The sequence below is a fragment of the Nanorana parkeri genome, unplaced genomic scaffold (genome assembly GCF_000935625.1).
Source record: "Nanorana parkeri isolate BGI_ZX_2015 unplaced genomic scaffold, ASM93562v1 scaffold1309, whole genome shotgun sequence".
Lineage (NCBI taxonomy): Eukaryota > Metazoa > Chordata > Amphibia > Anura > Dicroglossidae > Nanorana > Nanorana parkeri.
Genome location: NW_017307577.1, coordinates 406336 through 432122, shown reverse-complemented (window position 1 = coordinate 432122; position 25787 = coordinate 406336). Strand labels below are relative to the sequence as shown.

Genomic DNA, 25787 nt, shown 5'->3' with positions numbered 1-25787 from the left:
CGCCACAATAGATTAAAAATTCGAAAACCTCCACCAACCTTGAGCATTGCAGCTGTACCGGGCTCAGGGAGAACACCGAGCCGTTGATCGGCCGGAGCAGATGGTTGCCAAGGCAATAGGACGCAATTGCGGCCTGCCAGCACCGCCCATCTCTGGTGCGCATATCAGTGATAAGGAGCGTAGTGGAACTTCCGGCTTGCGTTCCATCGTGGTTACGCAACGGCCAGCGCATGCGCACAGTGAACGAGGGCCGAAGTGAAGGGTTACACTAACGTAAATACACCATACTGATTATGCAAACTCCGCCCCTTGGGTCAGGGATGGAACGCACCACACTAACAGCTTGCGCTTCAGCGATGTATAACAAGTGGGACTCGGGCTAAAATAAAGCCGTGATTCCATTGGTCGGCAAAAGTAATAGTTTTCTGAAAAACGGACGGGGGATAAAACCTAAAGATGTAAAAAGGCTGAATGGATTCAGTGTACAGCCACACAAAAGCAAGCGTGAACTGAATAGCAACAATATGAAAAAAATTGGGCAAAAATAAGCAAACAATGTAAACAACTCAAATTTAGTCAGGTTAATCTCGATTACCAAGACGGACGGGTATATCCTTGGCTGACAGGTAACACCTCAAGTCAACCGAGAACCTTTAGAAGAAGACCCACCTTCCAGCAACGCCAAAGAAGGGGAGCATCCGCTAGCAGCGAACGACCGACGGAGAACCCCTCCACTGACAGCGACTCTAACCTCCTTTCCAACCCGTTTACAGCACAGAACGTACAGAGCTTCCCTTTAGGAGGGGTACCAGACACAGAAGATCCAGGAGGGGCGGCCAGAGGACGAGGCGTAGAAACCAGATCCTACCACAACAAGGGACGTCCACCGAGGAAAATCCGGTAATAAATTTATCATCCCGACCACTGACCAAGGGTGAGTACAGTCTATTGGCTAAGGGCTTATCCTTCTGCCCCACCAAATATTTTGATGCGTTTGGGTTTGAAATAGACATGTTTAAGTATGAGCGTACAATGAAACTTAAACAGTAACAAACCAGTTGCAATGCATTTTGCTAAAAACAGACATCAAACCCACGAACTTAGGGGTATGGTCATCGAACAAGTACATGCACATCCTAGGGGAGGTGACAGGGACAAACAGCTTCTCCGGAGAGAGGCCTTCTGGATCTTCACACTTGATTGTGTGCAACCCAGGGGCCTCAATTCGAATCTGTCATTGTCATGTTTCCTGGATGACAGATAATCCCTATATTCCATGAGCAATTCAAATAGGGATTCTCTCTATTACGGAATTCCTTTTTAGACAACACGTTGAACTCCTCAGTGGGCCACATTGTTTTGGCAGCTCTGAGCAACTCCACGGACAGTCCTTTCTTAACACTTTTCCCACCCCGACACTCCCCATCACAGAACCCAACCCTTCAAAAATATATAGACCGGGACCCGTTATTCCATACACCCTTGGTCCTTAGAGACACAAGGTTTTGTACCAATTGACAGGTTTTAAATTCATGAGGTGAACATGTGGCTATGTTCAAAACGAAATACCATGACACCTGTCGACCAATTCTCTGGGAGCCCTCTGGGAATAGGTTTGGGTTTGCTATGGCAACTATATTAGTAAATATGGGTCAATACCCGAGCAATTTGATGCCAATGTTCCAGCTCTCCTTTTTGCACTGTATTCTTTCATAGTAGATGCCTAATTACTATGTTATGTATGTGTAGTCATTATTATGAGTTGTTTACATTGTTTGCTTATTTTTGCCCAATTTTTTTCATATTGTTGCTATTCAGTTCACGCTTGCTTTTGTGTCTGTAATCCATTCAGCCTTTTAACATCTTTAGGTTTTATCCCCGTCCGTTTTTCAGAAAACTATTACTTTTGCCGACCAATGGAATCACGGCTTTATTTTAGCCCGAGTCCCACTTGTTATACACAGGAGAGTACTACGCAGGCGCTGCTCCATCCCTGAAGCACAAGCTGTTAGTGTGGTGCGTTCCATCCCTGACCCAAGGGGCGGAGTTTGCATAATCAGTATGGTGAATTTACGTTAGCGTAACCCTTCAGGTTTTCGAATTTTTAATCTATTGTGGCGGGAATGGATCCAGTGATGTCATTATGTATGGGAGTGGTTTATTGTTTATTCTCACTGTTTGATGCCTATATAAGGTTGATGTATCTGTTATTGAAGTGTCATTCTGAGCCTGATGAAGGGGACCCCCCGCGGCCCCGAAAGCGCTTGTGTATTGGATGGCAATGTGCCATTAAAATGGATCATTGACTAACAAAAACTGGTGTGCTGGTGACATTATTCCTTTATTCCTTGACTACATCTTTGTCTCCCAATTCGACTTGCCACGACTTAAGACTTCGACCATTGTACTGATTACCTATTCCTATCATGCCCCGGTCACGATGACACTATTCCTGACCCCTTCAACCAGAAGGCAATCTTCATGCAGACTTAATTCATCCTTACTCGATGACAAATCCGTATTGCCTAAGATCTTAGCGGAGTTAAAAAAATACTTTGCTTTCAACGCTGACAACGAGACACCCCCCATTTATATCTTGGAAGCCCATACGTGTTTTATCCGGTATATCGGGTAGATTTATGGAATACGCTGCTCAAAATAGGAAAAGACAAAAAACGGTCACAGATTTATTGACTCGTATTGCCAAACTGGAATTGTCCCATAAAGAATAAAGCCTACACTTTACACACCAGCCTGTACTATGAAGGTGGGAATAAATGTGGCAAACTTTTAGCTAGAGCAGTTAAATCACACTTGCGTTCTCCTAACGTTGCACGGATCCAACGGAGCGACGGTTCTTTGGCTAACTCGCCCCCTGATATTGCGGAATGTTTTAGAACATATTACCATTCTCTCTGCAACCAATGCACCTTGACCTCCCTGGCCTCGCAACCATCACGAGAGAGTATCCAATCCTCCCTATCCAAATCTGACATGCCCACACTATCTGCTGCAGCTGTGCAGTCTCTGGAGCACCCGATTTCGATGGAGGAACTAAGGCTTGCGATCACTCAAAGCAAACCGGGTAAAAGTCCAGGCCCAGGCCTTCCGAGCCAAACCTTAGAAGCCCAGATCTCGGTGATACCTAAATACTCGCCTCTGCTCGAGTTACAGACCAATTTCCCTCTTGAACGTAGATGTCAAGCTGTTTGCCAAGGCCCTGTCGAGTTGCCTTCTCAACTTCTAAAAGATTATGCCGCTAAAGCTATTGATTTGATAAACTGTCTGACACTGGGGGGCAGGGGGGGTGGAGAAGAAGAAAGAGACACTGACAGACGCTGGGGGGAAGAGAAGAGGAGAGAGACACTGACCGACGCCTGGGAGAGAAGAGGAGAGAGACACTGACCGAGGCGAGAGGAGGAGAGAAACACCAACCAACGCTAGGGAAGGGGGGAGACACCGACCAATGCTGGGGGGGAAAGAGGGGAGAGACACCGTCCAACCGTGGGGTCACGTAAAAATTTCCAAACCAAAAAGGGGTCATGAGTGTAGAAAGTTCAAAAAGGCCTGCTCTAGACCAACGGCGAGGGTCAAAACAACAGGCTGCTTATCTTCCAGTTTGAGGTGTCGAATGCAACACGTCAGAGCTGTCCCCTGTCTCCCACTCTTTTTATTCTGACATTGGAACCGTTTATCAGAACGGTTATTAATGATCCCCTACTATGGGGGATATCAGTGGGCCAGGTGGAACACGGATCCAACGGAGCGACGGTTCTTTGGCTAACTCGCCCCCTGATATTGCGGAATGTTTTAGAACATATTACCATTCTCTCTGCAACCAATGCACCTTGACCTCCCTGGCCTCGCAACCATCACGAGAGAGTATCCAATCCTCCCTATCCAAATCTGACATGCCCACACTATCTGCTGCAGCTGTGCAGTCTCTGGAGCACCCGATTTCGATGGAGGAACTAAGGCTTGCGATCACTCAAAGCAAACCGGGTAAAAGTCCAGGCCCAGGCCTTCCGAGCCAAACCTTAGAACCCCTGATCTGATCTCGGTGATACCTAAATACTCGCCTCTGCTCGAGTTACAGACCAATTTCCCTCTTGAACGTAGATGTCAAGCTGTTTGCCAAGGCCCTGTCGAGTTGCCTTCTCAACTTCTAAAAGATTATACCACTTTAGCTATTGATTTGATAAACTGTCTGACGCTGGGGGGGGTGGAGAAGAGAAAAGAGACACTGACCGACGCTGGAGGGGGGGGAGAAGAGGAGAGAGAGACACTGACTGACGCTGGGGGGGAGAAGAGGAGAGAGACACTGACTGACGCTGGGGGGGAGAAGAGGAGAGAGACACTGACTGACGCTGGGGGGGAGAAGAGGAGAGAGACACTGACTGACGCTGGGGGGGAGAAGAGGAGAGAGACACTGACTGACGCTGGGGGGGAGAAGAGGAGAGAGACACTGACTGACGCTGGGGGGGAGAAGAGGAGAGAGACACTGACTGACGCTGGGGGGGAGAAGAGGAGAGAGACACTGACTGACGCTGGGGGGGAGAAGAGGAGAGAGACACTGACTGACGCTGGGGGGGAGAAGAGGAGAGAGACACTGACTGACGCTGGGGGGGAGAAGAGGAGAGAGACACTGACTGACGCTGGGGGGGAGAAGAGGAGAGAGACACTGACTGACGCTGGGGGGGAGAAGAGGAGAGAGACACTGACTGACGCTGGGGGGGAGAAGAGGAGAGAGACACTGACTGACGCTGGGGGGGAGAAGAGGAGAGAGACACTGACTGACGCTGGGGGGGAGAAGAGGAGAGAGACACTGACTGACGCTGGGGGGGAGAAGAGGAGAGAGACACTGACCGACGCGGGGGGAAAGGAGGAGAGAGACACCAACCAACGCTAGGGTAGGGGGGGGACACCGACCAATGCTGGGGGGAAAGAGGGGAGAGACATCGTCCAACGCTGGGGTCACGTAAAAATGAGTGGAGAAAGTTCAAAAAGGCCTGCTCTAGACCAACGGCGAGGGTCAAAACAACAGGATCTGACGAAGCCCCGAGAACGTAGGAGGGGCGAAACGCGTCATCCAGTTACTGGATGCTGGCTTGACTAACTGCATGTCGGACACCTGACCAGTTAGCGTGGACAAACTAAATTACAGGAGAAAAAAGGGTTTTGTGCATTTGATCAAGAAACACCCTTGGAAACAAACACAGGGATTGTCCAAAAATCGTGGTCTATACAGGAGGATTTAATCTCGAGGACCACTTGAAAAGCCTGATACTGGGCTATAATGAAAAATATCAGCTACAAATTCAAGTGGACAACGGCCTAATGATTCAGAGTGACCGGTTGGAGTACCAAGGATTAGCTATATCCTACTTGAATTCCTACAATCAAGATAACATCATATATACACACCTCCCCTACTCCAAGACAAGAACACCCAATAATTGGACTCAATACCAAGGAACATTGCTTTTTGAGTAAAGCCAGGCAGTTCAGATAATTTATTGGATATACGTTCCTCATCCATCAAAGCCCCCCCTTTTTTCTACCTGTTTTTCCTTCATTTGAGGACCACCATATGGCATTAATTGCGCTGATCAGCTAGCTCCCTGTGTGTTTGAATAGTGGCATGTATGTATGGATTGTTGCAATAATCTTTTATTGACGGTGTAGGTGGTGGGTTTTGTACTGTGCATTTGCTTTGAATATGAGAATATATTGTTATTTAACTACCTCCGGGCCGGCCGTAGTAAAAAAACGGCTGGCCAGGAGCTCTCTCGATCTGAGCGGGTGTCTCTAGACGTCCGCTCAGACACGCCCCCTTGCGCGCGCCGCCAGGCGAGCGGGAAATGGGCGGAATTTAAAAACGGGCAGCGATGCCCGTTAATATACATGCGATCCGCCAGCTGTAGAGCCGGCCGATCGCATGTATGGGGTGCCGATCGGGTGTCCCCCCCCCCCCGCGGTCCCCCCCGCCGTTGTCCCGCTGATCCCGGGCTCCGCTGTGCCCGGTGCGAGCCCGGGATCAGCATGTCGCCTGTGACACAGGGGATCAGAGAGAGCTCGGTACACGAGCTCCCTCCGGTCCCCTCTCCTCTGAAAGAATGCGGAAGTGTTGTATAATACATCACTTCCGCATTCTTGTGTCACTCTCCAGCTTCAGAAGCTGCAAAGAAGCTGATGGAGCAGATCTCTGCTTCATCAGCTTCTTTTGGGGGGTCCTAGGTGACATTAGGGGTCTTGGAGACCCCTGATGTCTCCATAAAGAGGACCTGTCACATATTTTGCTATCACATAGGGGGGTTTTATTAGCCCCCGTATGTGATAGCGATAAAGTTTAGTGAAAAAAAAAAAAAAAAAAAAATTTAAGTCCCCCCCCCCAAAAAAATTTTAAGTTACACATAAAAAATAATTAAAGAAAAAAAAATTTTTTAAAGTCCCCACCCATACATACACGCATGCAAACATGCGTCGGGGGCGCATACGTGCAAAAAAGACGATTGCGCCCATTACGCCGCACATGTTACATATCGCCGCGAACGTCGGAGTGAGAGCAATATGTCTAGGGCCATCAATCACTGATAACACTAAACTGATGAGCGGTAAAAACGTTTAAAGTGTCGCCTATGGCCAATTTTGGTTGCGCGCAATTTTAAAGCTTGACATGTTTAGTGTCTGTTTAACCGACGTGACCTGATCTTTAATATTTGACCAAAAAACTGGGTAATAATAAATGTTTCCTGACATAATGTTACAAAAAACGTTTTTTTTTCAAAATTTTCAGTAATTTTTCCTAATTATAATAAAAAATAAAACCCGTAGCGGTGATTAAATACCACCAAAAGAAAGCTCTATCTGTCCCCAAAAAATGGTATAAAATTCATCTCAGTACAGCGTTGCATGACGGAATAAACGTCAGTCAAAGTATCGCAGCGCTGAATACTGAAAAATGGCCTGGCCAGGAAGGGGGTCTAAACACCTGGTCTTGAAGTGGTTAATAAAACTTTTTGATACTACCATTTAACTATCCGGCCCTCGTTTCATAGCTGCACTTAGTTCTTAACCACCTAGGTTAGAACCAATTGTTCCAATTGCTTATCTTCCAGTTTTCAGGTGTCGAATGCAACACGTCAGAGCTGTCCCCTGTCTTCCACTCTTTTTATTCTGACATTGGAACCCTTTATCAGAACGGTTATTAACTGCCTCCGGGCCGGCCGTAGTTAAAGTTACACATAAAAAAGAATAAAAAACCAAAAAAAAATGTTAAAGTCCCCTCCCATACATACACGCATGAAAACATGCGTCAGGGGCGCACACGTGCAAAAAAGACGATTGCGCCCATTACGCCGCACATGTTACATATCGCCGTGAACTTCGCAGTGAGAGCAATAAAAAATGGTATAAAATTAATTTCAGTACAGCGTTGCATGACGGAATAAACGTCAGTCAAAGTACCGCAGCGCTTAACACTGAAAAATGGCCTGGCCAGGAAGGGGGTCTAAACACCTGGTCTCCAAGCGGTGAATGATCCTCTAATACGGGGGATATCAGTGGGCCAGGTGGAACACAAGATCGCAGCCTTTGCAGATGACCTGCTCTTTTTTTTAACTGACCCAACATCTTCCCTCCCTAGATTGATGACTTTGTTCGAGACCTACAGGACTCTTTCACATCTAAAGATTAATTATTGTAAATCAGCTGTGCTTAATGTATCCACTCCCGCCTCCATTGCTAGACCCCTATGACACAAATATCCTTTCCAGTGGAGCAATTCCTCTGTCAAATATTTGGGGATCCACCTTCCAACTAACCTATCGGCCTTATATACTCTCAACTTTACTGTCCAAACTTAGATCTGACCTGCAGAAATGGCGCACTCTTACTTTTAGTTGGTTTGGCCGGGTGGCCTTACTAAAAATGAACGGTCTCCCGAAGCTTCTTTACCTCTTTCAAACAATTCCTATTATCCTCCTGAGGTCGTACTTCCAAGGACTGCGCTCAGATTTCTCGAAATTTGTCTGGAAGGATGAACAACCACGCCTTTCCTGGGTGTTACTACAATGTCCAAAATCTCGTGGAGGTTACTATCTGGCTTCTCATCTGGCTAGGATAATACATTGGCACACACAACAACCATCAAAAGCCTGGGTGGCCATCAACCAGGAAAGGTTCTCTATCCCAGTTTCCTCAGTGGTGTGGCTTTGTGGACTCCCACAGACCAGTTACCAGTCCCCCACATCCATTGAGTTCGACAACATTAAATGAGTTTTCTATCCTGCAGAAAAGGCGAACTCTTACCACAGTAGATAGCCCACTGACACCACTACTGCACAACCCAGACTTCACACCAGGGACTACTCCAGAATTTCAGCAGTACGGTCCCATGGACACACCGCTCCCTGCCAAACTATTTTTTCAGGATCAACTGTTTCTGGAGAATAGCAGCCTTGCTCATTTGACACTGAAAGGGCACATCCCATGGTGGAAATATTTACAGATTAGACATTTTTTTGACCAGTCAGTCCAGCAAGACCGATTTCTCCAGAAACCTGACTCCTCTAGAAAAAATGTGCACGGGACATGGCCCCCAGGATCACATGATCTCTAGGTTTTACTCATTACTACAGGACACGCAAATGCAGGGGGAAAGCAAACTACGGTGGGAAAAGGAATTGCAGACATCCTGACAGATGAGGACTGAAAATACATGTGCCTTACTGTTCACACCAGCTCCACAAGTAGACGCACCCAAGAAATTAACTACAAGATTCTGACGTTCTGGTACAGGACCCCGCAGATCCTACATAGGATTTACCCAGCTGTACCTGGCACATGTTGGAGATGTCAGATGGAAGATGGAAGATGTCAGATGAATCTCCTATATGTCTTCTGGACCTGTCCTCTACTCACCACGATCTAGACCAGGATTCATAACATCATCTCCCAGGTTACTGGCCAAATTACCCGCTTCTTTCCGGCAACTTTCCTTCTGAAAGACCCTGCTGACACCTTGAGCTCGAGTAAAACTAGGGCTGCAACAACTAATCAACATAATCGATTTTGAAAATAATCGTTAGCTGCAGCTCTAAGTAAAACACTGCAAAAACATATGATTCATGCGGCTCGCACAATTATCCAGAGGCATTGGAAAGAGACTGGACCACCTTCTTTGTCCGAATGGATCTGACAGATCAACCACATTTATGAGATGGAAGAATTACTATTCACAAGACGGGATGCATTGGACAAATTTTCCCGCATCTGGGCGTGTTAGAACCATTTCACAACCACGCCTGACTATCAGTCTCTCAAATCTACAGCATGACCAACCATGGGATGGTGCTTCCTCTTGGAGATCACCTGGTGTTACTAGCTGCGGTCTCTTCATACCTTCTCTTCTCATGCTTACTTTGTCAAACTACTGTCTTTCTCTCTTTACTCTTTTTTTTTGCCCATTTTTTAACCACCGCACCATATATATGTGAGATAAGTGCTTCTCCATTAGTCACAAGAGGTCCAGAACAATAGGACAATGTGTTACGTATTAACTTCTTGATCAATATAGTCCAGCTTACCAACCTAGGCTGCAGATATGATGATTGACTGTTTTTGCTACTTTGGTGCCTACCTTTCTCTCTCTCCTCCCCTACCTCTTCTTCCTTCTTTTCTTAAGAACTTTACTGTAGTTTCTGAAATGTTCAAAAGGCAGTGTTATGTTCTGCTGCTTCCTTCTGTATGAGGAAAATCAATAAAAATTTGTTGGAAACAAACAAAACAAAAAAAAGTGGGTGCTTCACCGTGGTAAACAATGCCCTATCCCAACTTTTTTGAGACGTGTTGCTGCCATCAATTTTAAAATGACAAAATGACCTTATTTTTTTCTTAAAATGGTCTATTTTCTCAGTTTAAACATTTAATATGTTTTCTATTTTCTATTGTGAATAAAATATGGGTTTATGAAATGTGCAAATCATTGCATTCTGTTTTTATGTAGATTTTATACAGTATCCCAATTTTTGGGGGAACAGGAGTTGTAGTAACACAAGTGGTTTACTGTTTTTCATCTGCTTATATATATAATTTATTCTTTGCAGTCAATTGCCATTGCGCTGAAACAAGCCTGTGAAATACTTACAGAGGACCCAGAAGGTGGTGCTGCTCGTATTCCTTTTGAGACATTCACATTCCTTTATAAGTATCTAGCCCAGGTTGATAGAGATATACCAGAGACACGGATAGAAGAGGCACTTCTTGCCCTGCAAACTGAAGTGTAAGTAGAACATTCTCTTTATTCAGTAAGAGAAAATTAGCTAATGTGCATGATATAAAAATTCATATTTATATATTGGCAGCTTTAACTGGGCCTGTATGCAGTAAACCACATCCAATGGCATATTTCATACTTGGGATAGCCATACCAAAGCAAACCTGTGCATGCCCATAGTGTTATAAAGTAAATATTTTTAAAACAAATGTAAAGAAAACAGGTGCACTAACAAACTAGGGTGGAAAAGCACATCACAGGGTCTTCACTGAATGGATAACATGAAAGTAAGTGCACATACTGAGGACTGGTGCAGACCTGGGCGATCCCGGGATGCGCGTCCCGGGACTGCGCGATCGTGTGCTATTGATTTCAATGGGGTTACATCCGCGTGGCAAATCGCTGAAAAAGGGTACATATACCTTTTATTGTGACACGCGACTTTTTCAGCTGCGATCATGTGCGATTGCACGGTAGAAATTGCGTCGGCAAACCGCATGATCCGTCCAGAGTGACTGGGGTGCCATTAGAAAAGAATCGCACCACCAGCACAATCAACGGTGGTGTGCGACACCAGGACCACACAACAAGCTGTGCGGTTTCGTGCACAATTGCCGCACGGTCACGGATTGCGCAACTGTGAACCTGGCCTAGTTTCTTTGCATAGTATGTGGCCTGGCCTTACTGATTGCTGCTTTCTAGACCGTCACAAAATGTTTTAAAACCGCTCCCTGTTTAAGTAATTGCTCGCAGCTAATTAGTTACATGTATAAAAACAATAAAAGAGGGCTTCTGCAAATAGTAAATGGTAAATAGTAAATGTAATAATTAGCAACTTAGAGAGATGCAGTAACTGCTTTGTGCAAGCACTTTACAAGGATTTGCCATATGAAGATATCTGTGTACTTTTAGGCCCCATTCACACTGAGCGACATGAATCGCGCGATTTTATATGTGCGATGTTGCGCGACTTATCGTGCTACTTTTCTCTATTGGGCTGTATGCAATCAGGAGCAAAATCGCCCGAAATCCGCAGAAAAAAGGGTCATGTAGGAGCGACAAGCTACAGCGACGAGCTACAGGAGAAGCTACATAGAGCCATATCGCGTGGAAATATGAGCAAAATAACGCTGCAAAAATCGCGCGATAAATCGCTCAGTGTGAATGGGGCCTTATTGGTTTGTTCCAAAAGAGACTGTGCCATATTTAGTTTCTAGTGATATTTGGCAGATATTTCCATGTACCTTGTACAGTAAGTCTTCTTATTCTCCCCATGTTAGTCCAGCTCTTCAATAGCCTGTCATGTGGGGTTTTCCCATCAGGCCTTGTTTACATGGGCTTCAGTTTGAATAAAAACATGTCTGCACTGAAAGCTTTTGCAATGTACAAAAATGGAGCTGAGTGGTTGCGACAGGCATAGGAGCATTTCACATGCTCCTAACACCAGGTGGCGGCAGTTTTTGCATGAAATTGCTGCAGAGGAATATTGTGTGTGACAAAAATTTTAATTCTGCCTAGTTTGGTTTCTGAAGCCTCGCCAGTAAGAATGAGGATGGACACCCTGATCACCACGCCATGCTGAGTTTTCACCCGAATGGAAAAAGACAGGTGCATAAAGGAACAGTTATTTCACATACAAGAGTAAACTCAGTTTGTGATGCTAAACAGAATGCAGAGCTTTTCAGGAAGTTAAATTTGACCTTGCTGTTTTGTGGCAGATATACCTACTGTGTGGAATGAATCTTTCCCGATAGCTCCATGGCAGCACACAATGGGTGTAGGCTCCGCCCCCTAACCTGATAGGATGTTTTAACTCATAAATTTGAGCCTCCACCCAGCCACTAGCGTTCCTCCTTTTTCCTCCTATAGGAATCTGATAGGTAGGAAGTGGTCGCTTACCTGATATCCCGCCCAGTCGGAGTTGCTAGTTACGTAACGCTAGTGGCTGGGTGGAGGCTCAAATTTATGAGTTAAAACATCCTATCAGGTTAGGGGGGCGGAGCCTACACCCATTGTGTGCTGCCATGGAGCTATCGGGAAAGGAAAATTGCGGTAAGTATGATAATACAATTTTCCTGTTATTGCTATAACGTTCATAGGAATAAAACTGACCTAAATTGCCCTGAAATTGTCAGTGGGTAAGGTTTCCACCTTTTCTGAGAAAAATACCAGCCATACCAGTCTTATGTTCTATTTCCTAGTAATATCATTGGTAACAAGCCCCACTTTTACCTGGCAGATGGCAACTTTATCATTGGGGCCTGAACTGACTGTTTGATGCTAGACCCCCACAACACTTGCCTGTGAAAGTTCTCATTTTTCGAGGTCATGGGTATAGCTAGTAGTAGTTAGTCACATTCAACTGGACTTGTTCTGTAATGTTGAAGACATTTCATAGCTTTATTGAAGCCACTTCTTTAGTTCTGATGAGTGTCAGGAAATACCTCAGCATCCACACAGGTAACGCAGACAACTTGATCCATTCACAATTGAAAGGCAGATGTTGATTATCTAAGTACAGGATGGGAGTTGTGTGCATTCCCTCACAATAGGTACAAGTCTTCTTGTGCCAGTAATCCTGAGCTGTAGCATTAGCTATATTACACATCTTACAGCTTTAGAGCCAGCATATAAAAACCATGAACAATTGCAGAATTTTCTCAAGTAACAATAATGCAAGTTTCAGAAACCATTTTGTTGGGCAGCAGTGTACCAATTGTCGGATAATAGGACACATCCATCCCAAGTGCCAGGAATAAGGGTGTGCAGGCTGCTTAGACATATGGATCTCCTGCCTGACAGTACCTGAATTGTTCCAGCACTGATGTCATTCGGCAAAGCCAGTGTGATACAAGAGCAGCTGAAATCCTCCTCAGTAAGTAACCAATGACACTTAGGCCTGGTTCACACCAGGCCTAAGGGGAAAGGGGATCCTTTTACACTGACTACCAGTGTTAAGAGGGTACTTGTCAACTGACCACCGGTATTCTCCATCAGCCACTAATATAGGTGGCTGCAGCTAAGTCTGCACTGACCACCATTTTAAGGGGGAACCTTTCCACTAGCAACCAATGTAAGCACACACTACACTTCCCACCAATGTAAGGGGATTCTTTTCCACTAACTGCTGATGTAAGCACTAGACTGACCACGAATGTAGGGGCCACTTCTCTATTGACCACCAATGTTTCTTCTCTAGGCTTTATTTTTTCATGTCATTATTATTACACAAAATAACATAAAAGACCAAGGACACTAGCAAGCGGATCCAATGCAAGTGGTTACATTATTGGTTTGGCCAAAATGTGAATGTGGCTTAAATTGTCTGTAGCCCATTTTTAACCTCAGAAGCCAGACAGTTTTTGCTATTTTTTACTTACAGCTTTTGGAATGTGTAAAAGACTACAGATTTACTGATTTTGTAGGCCCTGTGATAGTTGCACAAATGTTTATCAAAACAATATTTTAAATAAAAGTACACTAAAATCATTATAAGCAAATACAACATAATTATGGAGTGTATTTATAAACAACTCGCAGAGCCATTTGTCTTGCAAATCTCTGTGAACGTTCGTTCTGGAGGCAAAAATGAATGTTCTTAGTATATTTTCAGATCAAATAAAAATGTTTTTATTTAAACATATTTAAAACGTACTTTAAAATGATCTAAATAAGAACAAAGGACGTAGCCACATCTTCCCACATATTATCTTGGTATTACAATACTTTTTACAATATGCTGTATGTCAGCTTTCTTTTCATGGTGTGATCCAGTGGGAGGACGACGCGTTTCATGGAGATCCGATTCTTCAGGAATAGGCTACTACCTCTCTACATGGGTCCTGTTTGGCTTCCTTTGGTCCCTCTCCGTCCATGCCCATGGTTGAAAGGTGGATATGAGTGATATTGCCATTTTAAAAGACTATTATAAGTCTATTGAATCAGATGAAATGCAATAACTAATAAATGTATTCACATAGATTTGAAATTAACTAATGCCCTTTAACCACCTGCTGTCCGGCCGTTGTAATTAAACGGCCGGACAGCGGCTCCTTGAATGCGGGTGGGCGTTTTTAAACGTCCCATCCCTGCCCGCTAGCGGTGCGCACGAGTGGGAAATCAGCCTGGAATGTAAACAGCCAGCCATGGCTGTTTACATACAAGCGTTCGGGGGTCTGTAGAGACGCCCAATCGCTTGTAATATGCGTGCGGGTGTGCGCCCCCCCTCCGTTGCAGCCGCTGCTGGCGATCCCGAGCTCCGCTGTGCCCGGTGTGAGCCCGGGACCAGCACAGTAGCTCTGCGGCCAGAGATCAAACGGAGATCAGTACACGCTCTCTGTTTGATCTCCTCCTCATCGGAATGCAGGAAGTGATGTGTATTACATTCCTCTGTCACTCTCTGGTACAGAAACCGGAGAGAAGCTAAAGCAGGTGTTTGCTTCATCAGCTTCTCTGGGGGTTCCTAGGTGACATTAGGGGTCTTAAAGACCACTGATGTCTCCATAAAGAGGACCTGTCACTGAAAATTGGCTATCACAAAGGGGGCTTGTTAGTCCCCTATGTGAGAGCAATAAAGTTAAGTGAAATAAAAAGGTTTAAAAGAATTAGTTACAAAAAAATATAAAAAAATTAAAAGTCACATATAAAGGTAATAAAAAAAGAAAAGAAAATGTAAAGCCCCCCACATACACATGCAAACATGCGTCGAGTGCGCCTACGTGCGGAAACGACAATTGCATCCATGTTACATATCGTCGCGAACGTCTCAGTGAGAGCAATAATTTTAGGGCCATCAATCACTGATAACACTAAACTGATGAACGGTAAAAGCTTTTAAAGCGTCGCCTATGGCCAATTTTGGGTATGGTCGTTTTTGCGAGTTCGCGGGCGCACGCAATTTTAAAGCTTGAGATGTTTAGTGTCTATTTAACCGACGTGACCCCATCTTTTATGTTTTGCCAAAAAGTTGGGTAATAATAATTGTTTTATAACATAACGTAGGGAAAACAGTTTTATTTTTTTCTACATTTTCTGTACTTTTTTCATTATATAGTAAAAATTAAAAACCGGAGTGGTGATTAAATACCACCAAAAGAAAGCTCTATCTGTCCCCAAAAAATGGTATAAAATTTATTTCAGTACAGCGTTGCATGACAGAATAAATGCCAGTCAAAGTACCGCAGCGCTGAATACTGAAAAATGGCCTGGACAGGAAGGGGGTGTAAACAGCCCGGTCAGCAAGTGGTTAATATGTAAACTTCTTATAGAGAGGTAGTAGCCTATTCCTGAAGAAGCGGATGAAACGCATAGAAATTGTCGTCCTCCCAAGGGATCACACCATGAAAAGAAAGTGACATTTGGCTACATCCTTTGTTCTTATTTAGATCATTTTAAAGTACATGTCTTAAATATATTTAAATACAATTTGTTATATTTTATACAAATACCACTTTTGTGATCCTGGAGTACTCTAAAAGTCCCACTTTTTTTCTTTTGTACATTTATTAATGTTGATTATTGACTTGGAATTTACCTCCTGTGTGCTTCCGGAGTTGTTAATGTGATACAGAGTTTCAACTATGCAGCATATGAAACAAAAAGTGTGGCTGAGAAACTAGAGGGAAGTGAAGGAAATAAAATATTTGTTTTTCAGTTAATGGAGTGATTAAGTGATTCTAATCAGAACCTTTTCCTTTATTTTTAGGAAAAAGCAAGGTGGAATGATCCAGCCCAGAAACTTTTTAAGTGACCTATGTCCTCCTCTGTCTTAACATGTAAATTCTCAGATAAAATAAACATATGTGAAATGTGAATAGTGGCTGCGCAGAAAGGTTCGGTAAAAATAAAGATGACTCAAAACACTGAATTGGATTAATAGATTTACAATAAATTAAATGGTAAACAACTGTTGTCAGCGTTATGTTGAGGATGGTACAGTAACATGGTGCAGGGAGAGTTCTCTTTAGTTTACAAGTTGCTAGTTCCTTGGCTGTCAAGCTCATCTATTGGCTTCCCCACTTAGTAAAGTTTTGATGTTGAGCATCCAGCCTACAAAGTAACGGGTCCCAAGCTGTATTCTTATTGTCAGTGACATGAATACATACAATTAGCATGGCAGCCAGGCAACAAGCAAATTCTATGTGAAAGAAATCACCAGTGGCTGTTTACATATGTAATTTTTAACAAGCTTAGTTTAACTTTAAAAGGTACTTATATCTATCAAGTCCAACCTCTCACAGAATCAAGTAGAGGGAGGCGAAACAGCACAAGCAACTGGAAAATTATGCCTCATGAGCCCACAAGGGCAGACAAACCAAACTGGCTAGATCAAATTGTTATTGTTATAATTATGTAAATATAACAGTGGATACCATTAGCTTAGAGATTGTTACCATTAGCTTAGAGATTTCGGTAATATGTTCTTGACTAAAAATTAACTTTTTGAATACATATTTTTATAACAAGATGAAATATGAAATATTGCATATTAACCTCTTTTTTCATATCCCATCAGCAGGTGGAGCTCTAGACTCCTTTTCACATTTGCCAGACTAGCCTATTGTTTACAGATTTCAGTAGTTCAAGCTGAATGAGTCAGAGGAGTGATTTATCCTCCTCCCTCACTATTTTGTTCAGAGAGAGTACAGAAATTCAGTCAGAGCGTGAGCATCTGAAGGAAAAAGCTTCTGTTGTGCTGTCTCCTTGGAAAAGCTATACTGTTCTTTGATTCCATTGTCATAGGTGTATCTTGTATTAAATGTTTATTTGTAAAATAAAGAACTTTAGGCAGATGTAACAGACAAATGATTGCAGTTCAGTATTCATTAATAAATCATTAAATATATATTTTTAAATGTAGCCTGTATGAGTACCTGAATTTAACTTAATAACTATTAGCTTCATGCAATCATCTATACAGCAGCTCTCAGACTGGGAGAGAGAGTGGTAGAACTGTAAGTCAAAACTGGCGTGCCTTACGTAAATATCATGACAAGGAACATGCTGATAGGAGGAAAGGGAGATTACTTCATTATCCTGCTGCTGGTCTTTTGTTGTTTAGTCAGCAGGGTGGGGTTGATCAGAGGACACCACTGTAGTCCTTCTAAAGCAGGGGTAGCCAAACTCCGGCCCTCCAGCTGTGATGGAACTACAAATCCCATGTGGCATTGCAAGATTCTCAAAGCTACAGACATGACTCCCAGAGAGAGATGCATAATGGGATTTGTAGTTTCACCACAGCTGGAGGGCCGGAGTTTGGCTACCCCTGTTCTAAAGGCTAAAACGTTAATAGAAAGAGTGGTGTATTCTGCCTTGCCATAGCATAGCTGCATAATATAAATCTTCGGAATAGATGAACAGAAATATAAGTCCGTTGGCAGGGTTGAAGTTGTATTAAACCCTCACCCTTTTTTAAATAATGAATTTTAAGTTCTAAGGAAAATTTGCCCCATCACATAATTCACTGTATATAAGCGCACAAACAATTTATTTGCTATGTGCTGCTAACAACCCGGGTCCCTCGGTGCAGCTTTCCTAAACTTCCAGTTGAGTGGTTCACTGAGCATAAGGTAATTCAGGTACAGTGCAGGCACCTGCAGCTTTCCCTCAATTACTTAGGATGGAACATGGGAAGTTGCTTGCCGTGGGATTGTGTTTGAATTAATGCACACAACATACAGCACACATCCAACCAGGAGCATACAAACAAGGGTTGCTCCAAAGTGGCAAGGTAAAGGAGCCACTCTAAAACTGGAAGGTGGGGTCAATAATGGGTCTGACCGAATGAGGAAGAAAGGAAAGAATTAGAAGGGTGAGAAGCAGCACCTAATGTAACTGGGGACCTGTGATAAATAAACTCTTATTTATTCCTAAAAAAATAATATTGATAAATAAAATTCATAAAAATAAATAAGAGTTTAATATCACTTTTACAAAAAAAATTATATTTCATCTGTGTATTTTTCTGTTTAAAGTTTAGCTTCACGACCTCCAAGTTGTATTTTTCTAAATTAAGCAAGCCTAGTTATCCAGGTAAGTTTAAATACTTCGACATTTGTGTAATCAATACAAAAAAACATAACTTTCTATTCTATTTTACCCTGGAAAAACTATCCAGAAAAAAAAGTATCAGTACTGATACATGTAGTATACCACAGCTGACTTATCTATCTTGACTAACAGTATTTTCATTGCGTTTTCAACCAGCTGCCAGACAGTCTGAAAAAAAAGTGGCTCAGGCTGCAATGTTTACCTTCAATAAGGAACAGTCCCCGCGCAGTACCTCTTCTTCACCAAAAAAAATGTCCTCCTTTTTCTGGGTTTAATGACACCCAGCATTACTTAAAGGGGTCTATTTATAAACAATTCAAAAGACAAATTATTTTATTTTCAAATTGTTTCCTATGCTCCTCATCTAGTGGCCATTCGACCTGAAAAAAAATATGGTTCTGTTATTAATCGCACAAAACGAACATTCACAGGGTGGAGGGCACAGAAAATTCCTTATAAATATAAATACATACAGTATATAGATATTTAGACCCCAAAGTGTATCTAAACCTAAAAGCAAAAACGTAATATGTTGCAGCTTACCAATTCTTAGATGCAGTGGCTGTGTTAGTTTTCTTTTTTAGGATTTTAGAAAAATGGTTTGTATCAACTCTCTAATTCCCACTGTTGCTGGACAGCTTGGTCTATTAAAGGAAGTTGAAAAATGACAGGGGTCCTTGATTAGCTTTATACCAAAAGGGAAATTGCCATAGAGAGCCACCGTAGGACCGGGAGTGTGTTAACTGGCTGGATCTCTAGGTTAAAAAAAAGAATAAAAGCCTAAAAAAGGAAAACTAATGCAGCAACCACATAATAGAACTAAGAAGCTGCAATATATTTCATTTTTGTTTGGGTGTTTAAATATGCTTTAACCCTGAATATTGAGAACATAGTATAAATGCAAATGTGTCATGGCCCTGCCCCCCTGTACTACCTCACCCATTCTGTTCTAGTACAGAGAGTGATGATGTCAGTGCAACTCTCTGCATCAATGAGGACGGGTCAGGCTGGATAAAAATCGAAGAAGAGAACCCTGCTGCATTACATGATCGTCCTAAAGCCATCTGGAAGTATAAAAAAAAATACAAAGCCGAGGGGGCTGATTACGGGGGCACAGAGCCCAAAGTAGGGCTTTAGGATTCAGAGTTTTACAGATGACCAATGGTGACGGTTTTGTTGTTTTTTTTTAATTAGACCCAAACACATTCGAGATGTGCCATTACCAGATTTCAAGCTATGTCCTAAATCATCTTAACTTCACTTTGACTCTTGACTGACAATATGGCTGGGATCAATTACAAGTATTATTTGAGAACAATACCTTCTCACTGAATTCCTTTCACTAGCACAATGTGAATGCACTTTGAGATGATATTACCAAAAAGAGGTGTAGGTACTTTTTTACATACATGTTTTCCATTGTAGTATTCAGGGCGGATATGACCCATAGCCAGCCGCATCAGCAAATAAACGTTTATTCTTATCCAAAAAGAGTCAAATAAAAATAGCTTATATTCAGCACATACCAAATTCGGCTCAGCGCCTGTATGCCAAGTCACACTTCAGAGTTAGAGTCCCAGCCTCAGGGTTAGAGTCCTAGCCTTTTAGTTAGGCTATGGACAGGGCCGGTGCTAGGATGCTTGCCTACACAGGCAAGGTGCATTTTTGCGCCCCCTCCCCGACCCCCTGTAAAAACAGGGCATTTTGAATAGTACTGTTAAGGGGCCGCACTCTGGACTCTAGTGAGCGCAGAAAGTGCGAAAGTTGTCTGTGCCTCCAGAAGTCGAACGGATACGACCCCCATTTCTGACGCATCTCCTCAAGGGACATCAGCGCAGAGCCATTCAGGAATTTAGAGAGGTTCACACGTCCATCTCCCACCCAACGGCCAAGATACGTCAAGCTCTCAACAGGTGGAAACCAGGGGAACCCACCCACCGGGGTCAGGGGGATATAGCGGGCGCCAGTTGTCTCTGTTTGTTCATGCGGTCCCAGAGCCGCAGCGTGTGGGAGGTGAGCGGGGAGGTAGTGGCGGCCAACCCCCTGAACTCTGGTAGCAACCATGGTGCATGAGCCAGGTTCCGGCCAGCCATACTCTTCTCCAATGCCACCCATAGCTTGTCCCCCACCCGGAAATGCCAGTCTAGGATTCGCTGAAGTACCGCTGCCTTGTAGTAAAGGTGCATGTCCGGGAGGCCCAGCCCACCCGACAATTTCACTCTCCTCAGAATGGAGAATGCGATTCTGGGCTTATGTTTCCGCCACACAAAGTCTGAAAAAAGACTACGGAGACGGCGGAAAAACATGTGAGGGACCGCTATGGGAAGCATCTGGAAGAGAAAGAGCAGTCTAGGGAGGACTGGCACCGACAGTATGTTACAGGGCCCTATGTGGGAGGGCGAAAAGCAGTGGCGACAGTGGGCACCCCTGTCTGGTCCCGTTCCGAACCGGGAACGGGGTCGACAGGGCGCCATTCACCCTCACTCGTGCCTCAGGTGTCATGTAGAGGGAGGAGATCCAAGACAGCAACGCAGCCTCCAGTCCCCGTTGGCGCAGAACCTCCTCCAGAAACACCCAGTCCATCCTGTCAAATGCCTTCTCTGCGTCCAAGGAGAGGAACAGGCAGGAAGGGGGTTGTGACATAGAGCGGGCCCAGTGTAGGACGTGAGTAGCTCTAAGGGCATTGTCTCTTGCTTCCCGTTGTGGTATAAAGCCAGTTTGATCAGGGTGGACTAGGGTTGGTAGGAGGGGTCCCAATCTGTTTGCCAATATTTTAGAGAATATCTTTATGTCCACGTTAATCAGGGAGATCGGGCGGTAGCTCTGGGGCTGCGTGGTATCCTTTCCCTCCTTTGGGATGACCGAGATGTGGGCCATCAGTGCCTCACGTGGGATATTCCCTCCATGGGCCAGGGTGTTAAGGTAATTACAAAAGTGAGGGCTGATGTTCCGGCCAGCCATACTCTTCTCCAATGCCACCCATAGCTTGTCCCCCACCCGGAAATGCCAGTCTAGGATTCGCTGAAGTACCGCTGCCTTGTAGTAAAGGTGCATGTCCGGGAGGCCCAGCCCACCCGACAATTTCACTCTCCTCAGAATGGAGAATGCGATTCTGGGCTTATGTTTCCGCCACACAAAGTCTGAAAAAAGACTACGGAGACGGCGGAAAAACATGTGAGGGACCGCTATGGGAAGCATCTGGAAGAGAAAGAGCAGTCTAGGGAGGACTGACATCTTCAATATGTTTACCCGCCCTATCCAGGAGAATGCTTCTCTATCCCAGGATTTGAGGTCTGACTCTATCTGCTTAAGGAGCCTGGAACGGGGTCGACAGGGCGCCATTCACCCTCACTCGTGCCTCAGGTGTCATGTAGAGGGAGGAGATCCAAGACAGCAACGCAGCCTCCAGTCCCCGTTGGCGCAGAACCTCCTCCAGAAACACCCAGTCCATCCTGTCAAATGCCTTCTCTGCGTCCAAGGAGAGGAACAGGCAGGAAGGGGGTTGTGACGTAGAGCGGGCCCAGTGTAGGACGTGAGTAGCTCTAAGGGCATTGTCTCTTGCTTCCCGTTGTGGTATAAAGCCAGTTTGATCAGGGTGGACTAGGGTTGGTAGGAGGGGTCCCAATCTGTTTGCCAATATTTTAGAGAATATCTTTATGTCCACGTTAATCAGGGAGATCGGGCGGTAGCTCTGTGGCTGCGTGGTATCCTTTCCCTCCTTTGGGATGACCGAGATGTGGGCCACCAGTGCCTCACGTGGGATATTCCCTCCGTGGGCCAGATAGCCCTTGATAAATAGATATCTGCCATTAGCGTCAGAGCATTGGTCCTGAACGTTGAAATGGCAGTTCTTATTAATTGCTATAGCGACCCCCCTAGATTTTGCGGAAGGTGAATTACTAAGGTACCATTGGGAGAATAAATGAGTAGGCAGGCGGACGTTAGACGTCGGGGTGAAGTGTGTCTCTTGTAGCATGACTATGTGTGCTTTCAGGTGTTTAAGTTCAGACCATAACTTACTGCGCTTGTGGGGGGAACCGAGGCCCCGGACGTTGTAGGACACTACATTAAGCGCCATCATGGTGAGAGAGCAGGTGGAAGCGGTGGAGGAGGTGGAGCAGAGCAAGGCACACGGACATCCGGCTGACCAGAGGGAATGGACCTAAGGAGAGGCAGGGGGTACAAAAGAAACCAAAAATAAGATGAACAACAAGGTATGTACAATGGAACAATCAGAACAAGAATCGCTCTCCTAGCGGGCCACTGCACCCAACCGAGGTGGAGATGGCCCTCCAGGACAGCCATGTCAGAAATCTGACAGGTCTCAAGTATTGAGACAGGTCCTACTGGGGGAACAGGGTAGGACGCCATGGAGATCGAGGCTCCTATGAAAAAAGCAGGAGAGGTGGGGGCCCTCTGCAACAGGTAAGCTGAAAGTGAAAGGAAAAAAAATTTTTTTTTTTTTTGAGCAGCATAATACAAGAAAAAGAAAATGGGTGCGGACATAGTCAGCGAAGTAAAACATATCAACTGCTTCTGGTAGCTCAATGAAAAAGCGGTATGCCATCCGACTAAAGCCAGTCCTTAGGAGAAAGCCATAAGGAGAATGTTCAATGCTGTTCAGTCTGGAGAAAAGGGTGAGTCGTCAGCCCGGTCAGGTTGGCTTCCTCGGTGGCCGTCTGGGCGCTCCGGGCCTCTGGGCAAGGCTCTGGCATTACGGGAGGATCTGGGGCCCACTGTGTGCCACGGGGTGGGCCGGGGAGGCAGGCAGATGTCGTCGGTCGGCTGGCGCCATGCGGGCAAATCCACCGGAGGTAGATCTAGGTGGTGTAAAAATCTGGGTAGATCTTCCTTGTCGCGTAGAATCGCCGTCTTCCCCTGCTTTTTAGCAATCAGGCTAAAGGGGTAGCCCCATCTATAGGGGATGTCGGCCGACATTAGCACCTCCAGCAAGAGGCGCAGAGATCTCCTCATCGCCAGCGTGCGTCTAGAGAGGTCCGGGTATAGGGACACTTTCGCGCCATCAAAGTCAATATGAGAGCGAGAACGCATGCGGTGCATAATGGACTCTTTCTCTGTATATTTGTGCAGCTTGCAGATAACGTCTCTGGGGTTATCTGGATCCTGGTTAGGGGGGCGGAGTGCTCTGTGGACCTGGTCAATCTCGATGTGCGTTGCTACTGGCCTGTCTAGAATCTGATTAAAGATGCCCGTCACCGTGGTGATAACATAGCATGGACTCTCTCTTAAGAGTATGTGCAAGAGTTTCAAATGATTGCGGCCGTCAGTGGTAGAGATCAATGTGACGTCAAATGCTCCGCCCTATGCCCATTACGTCCAGCGTGACTACATCAGAGATCAGGAGCACCTGACATTCTAGATCACATATATATATATATATAGTCACATCTGTAACCCGGAACATATACTGCTGAAATGTGGAGAAGATTGACCTGAGCCCAAGTCAAAATAAGAGAGACTTCCATCAGCAAGGTCCGGCTGCGTGTTCCCCCTCGTCTTCTGACATAAGCCACAGCAGTGGTATTGTCGACTTTCAGCAGGACAGACTTCCCCTGAATTAGTTGCTTGAAGGCCAACAGGCCAGACATGTTGCTCCCCAGTCCAGCTTGCTGGCATCTGTGGAAATGATCGTCCACGTAGTCGGGTGGAGAGACTGGCAGCAAAGTATATTGTGGTCCCTGAACCACCAGCTGAGGTGGTACCTCATCTCAGGAGTGATTTGAATCAATTGTTTGAAAGATTCTGTCTGCCACTGTCTCAAGAATCCGGTCTGGAAGTAACGAGACCTCTATTTGGCCCACTTGACCATGGGAATAGTTGACATTATTGTGCCCACAATCTGAAGACAGTGAGACGCAGGAAGAAGATCATGCGTGAGAGCTGCTGAAAGGCGTTGCTTGATGACAGGAAGTTTCTCCTGAGGAAGAGAGACCATACCACGTACCGTATCTAGTCTGGCCCCCAGGTACACCAGGTCTTGCGAGGGAGCAAGGTGACTCTTCTCCCAGTTTATCAGCCAACCAAAGCGTTCCAATGTCGAGACCACTAGTGATAGGTGTTCCATCAGCAATTTGGAGTTCTGATGTAACAGCAGGATGTCGTCCAGGTAATGGAAAATGCGCACGCCTTGTTCCCGAAGTAAGGCGACTACGGCTAGAAGAACTTTGGTAAGAACCCTGGGAGACGTCTTGAGTCCGAAGGGTAGACAAAGGAACTGATAATGGAGGTTGCCCAGTGAGAAATGGAGAAAACGCTGAAAAGAAGGCCGGATGGGAACATAGGCGTCTTTTAAATCTATGGAGAGCATCCAATCTCCTGGGTGAACTACTTTTAAGATAGTTTGCAAGGACTCCATTTTGAAATGGTCTTTTGATATGAACTTGTTCAGGTATGTCAGGTCGTTTTCCAGCCTGCAATCCCCTATCCTCTTCTGAATGAGAAAAAGGGGAGAGTAAACGCCCCCAAAATGCTCTAGCTGTGGAACCGGGGATATCACACCCTGAGACATGAGACTCTCCACATAGGAAAAGAAAATCGACCTCCGAACATGATCCATGGGAAGCATTGTAGGGTGAAATACTGAACAAGGGGTTTTGTGAAAAACCCAGCGATGGCCTCTGATGATAGTCTCCAGAACCCAAAGGTCCGCGATATTGTCCGCCCAGATTTTCCCGAAATTGCCCAACCTTGCCCCCACCTGGAAAACCTGGACGGGCAAGCCTTCAAAAGGACTTCTGTGGCCCCTGAGCAGTCGCTGAGGGGCCCTTTTGGCCATGGAGAAAGCAGCAGTAGGCCTCAGAGGGCGACAAAATTCTTTCCCTGGCCTATAAGCCCGGGCCTCCTTCCCCCCGTTAAATGCCTCCTTCCTGAACAGAGCGTTCTTCTGTTTCATAAGCCTCCTGTCCTGAGGAATAAAACCAGACTTCCCCCAGTGGCCTTGGCTATTGCAGTGTCCAGCTTGTTGCCAAACAGTGTTTGACCATCATACAGGATCTTACACCACCCTTGTTTGGTCGTGGGATCAGCCACCTACGGCCAGAGCCACAGATCTCTTCTACCGATCACTGCTGACAACATCACCCTGGCTAGGGACCTGATAACATCCACTGAGGCTTCAGCAAAGAAGGTGGAAGACAGTCTGATATTTTGTAGAAGAGACAAGGTCCCGGATTTACCGAGATTGTCAGAAACAGCCATCTCAGCACCGTCAATCCAAGCCTCCAGGGCTTTGAAGGTTGCTGCCATGGCAACTGCAGGTTTGCAGGCACCCCCGGCCATAAGGTAGATTCAAGTCCACCCGCCGATCCAGGACATCTTTGAACGTAACAGCATCATCAAGAGGCAACGTCACGTGCCTTGCCAGTCTCATGAGGGCCGCATCTACCACAAGGGACTCCTCCAATTGTTTGACCTCTTGCCTCTTAAAAGGATATAGCTTGGG

At 45.2% G+C, this 25787-nt stretch overlaps 1 protein-coding gene across 1 annotated transcript in view; it reads left to right on the top strand.

Moving 5' to 3' along the window:
• Nucleotides 1–16063, top strand: part of ROPN1L (rhophilin associated tail protein 1 like) — a 44162-nt gene extending 28099 nt beyond the window's left edge. Inside the window, exons 5-6 of the mRNA XM_018569238.1 lie at nucleotides 10107–10282; nucleotides 15981–16063. Of these exons, the coding sequence (XP_018424740.1) occupies nucleotides 10107–10282; nucleotides 15981–16047 (243 nt within the window). The 3' untranslated portion in view covers nucleotides 16048–16063. The remainder of the gene's footprint in view (nucleotides 1–10106; nucleotides 10283–15980) is intronic.
• The last annotated feature ends 9724 nt before the right edge of the window (nucleotides 16064–25787 follow it).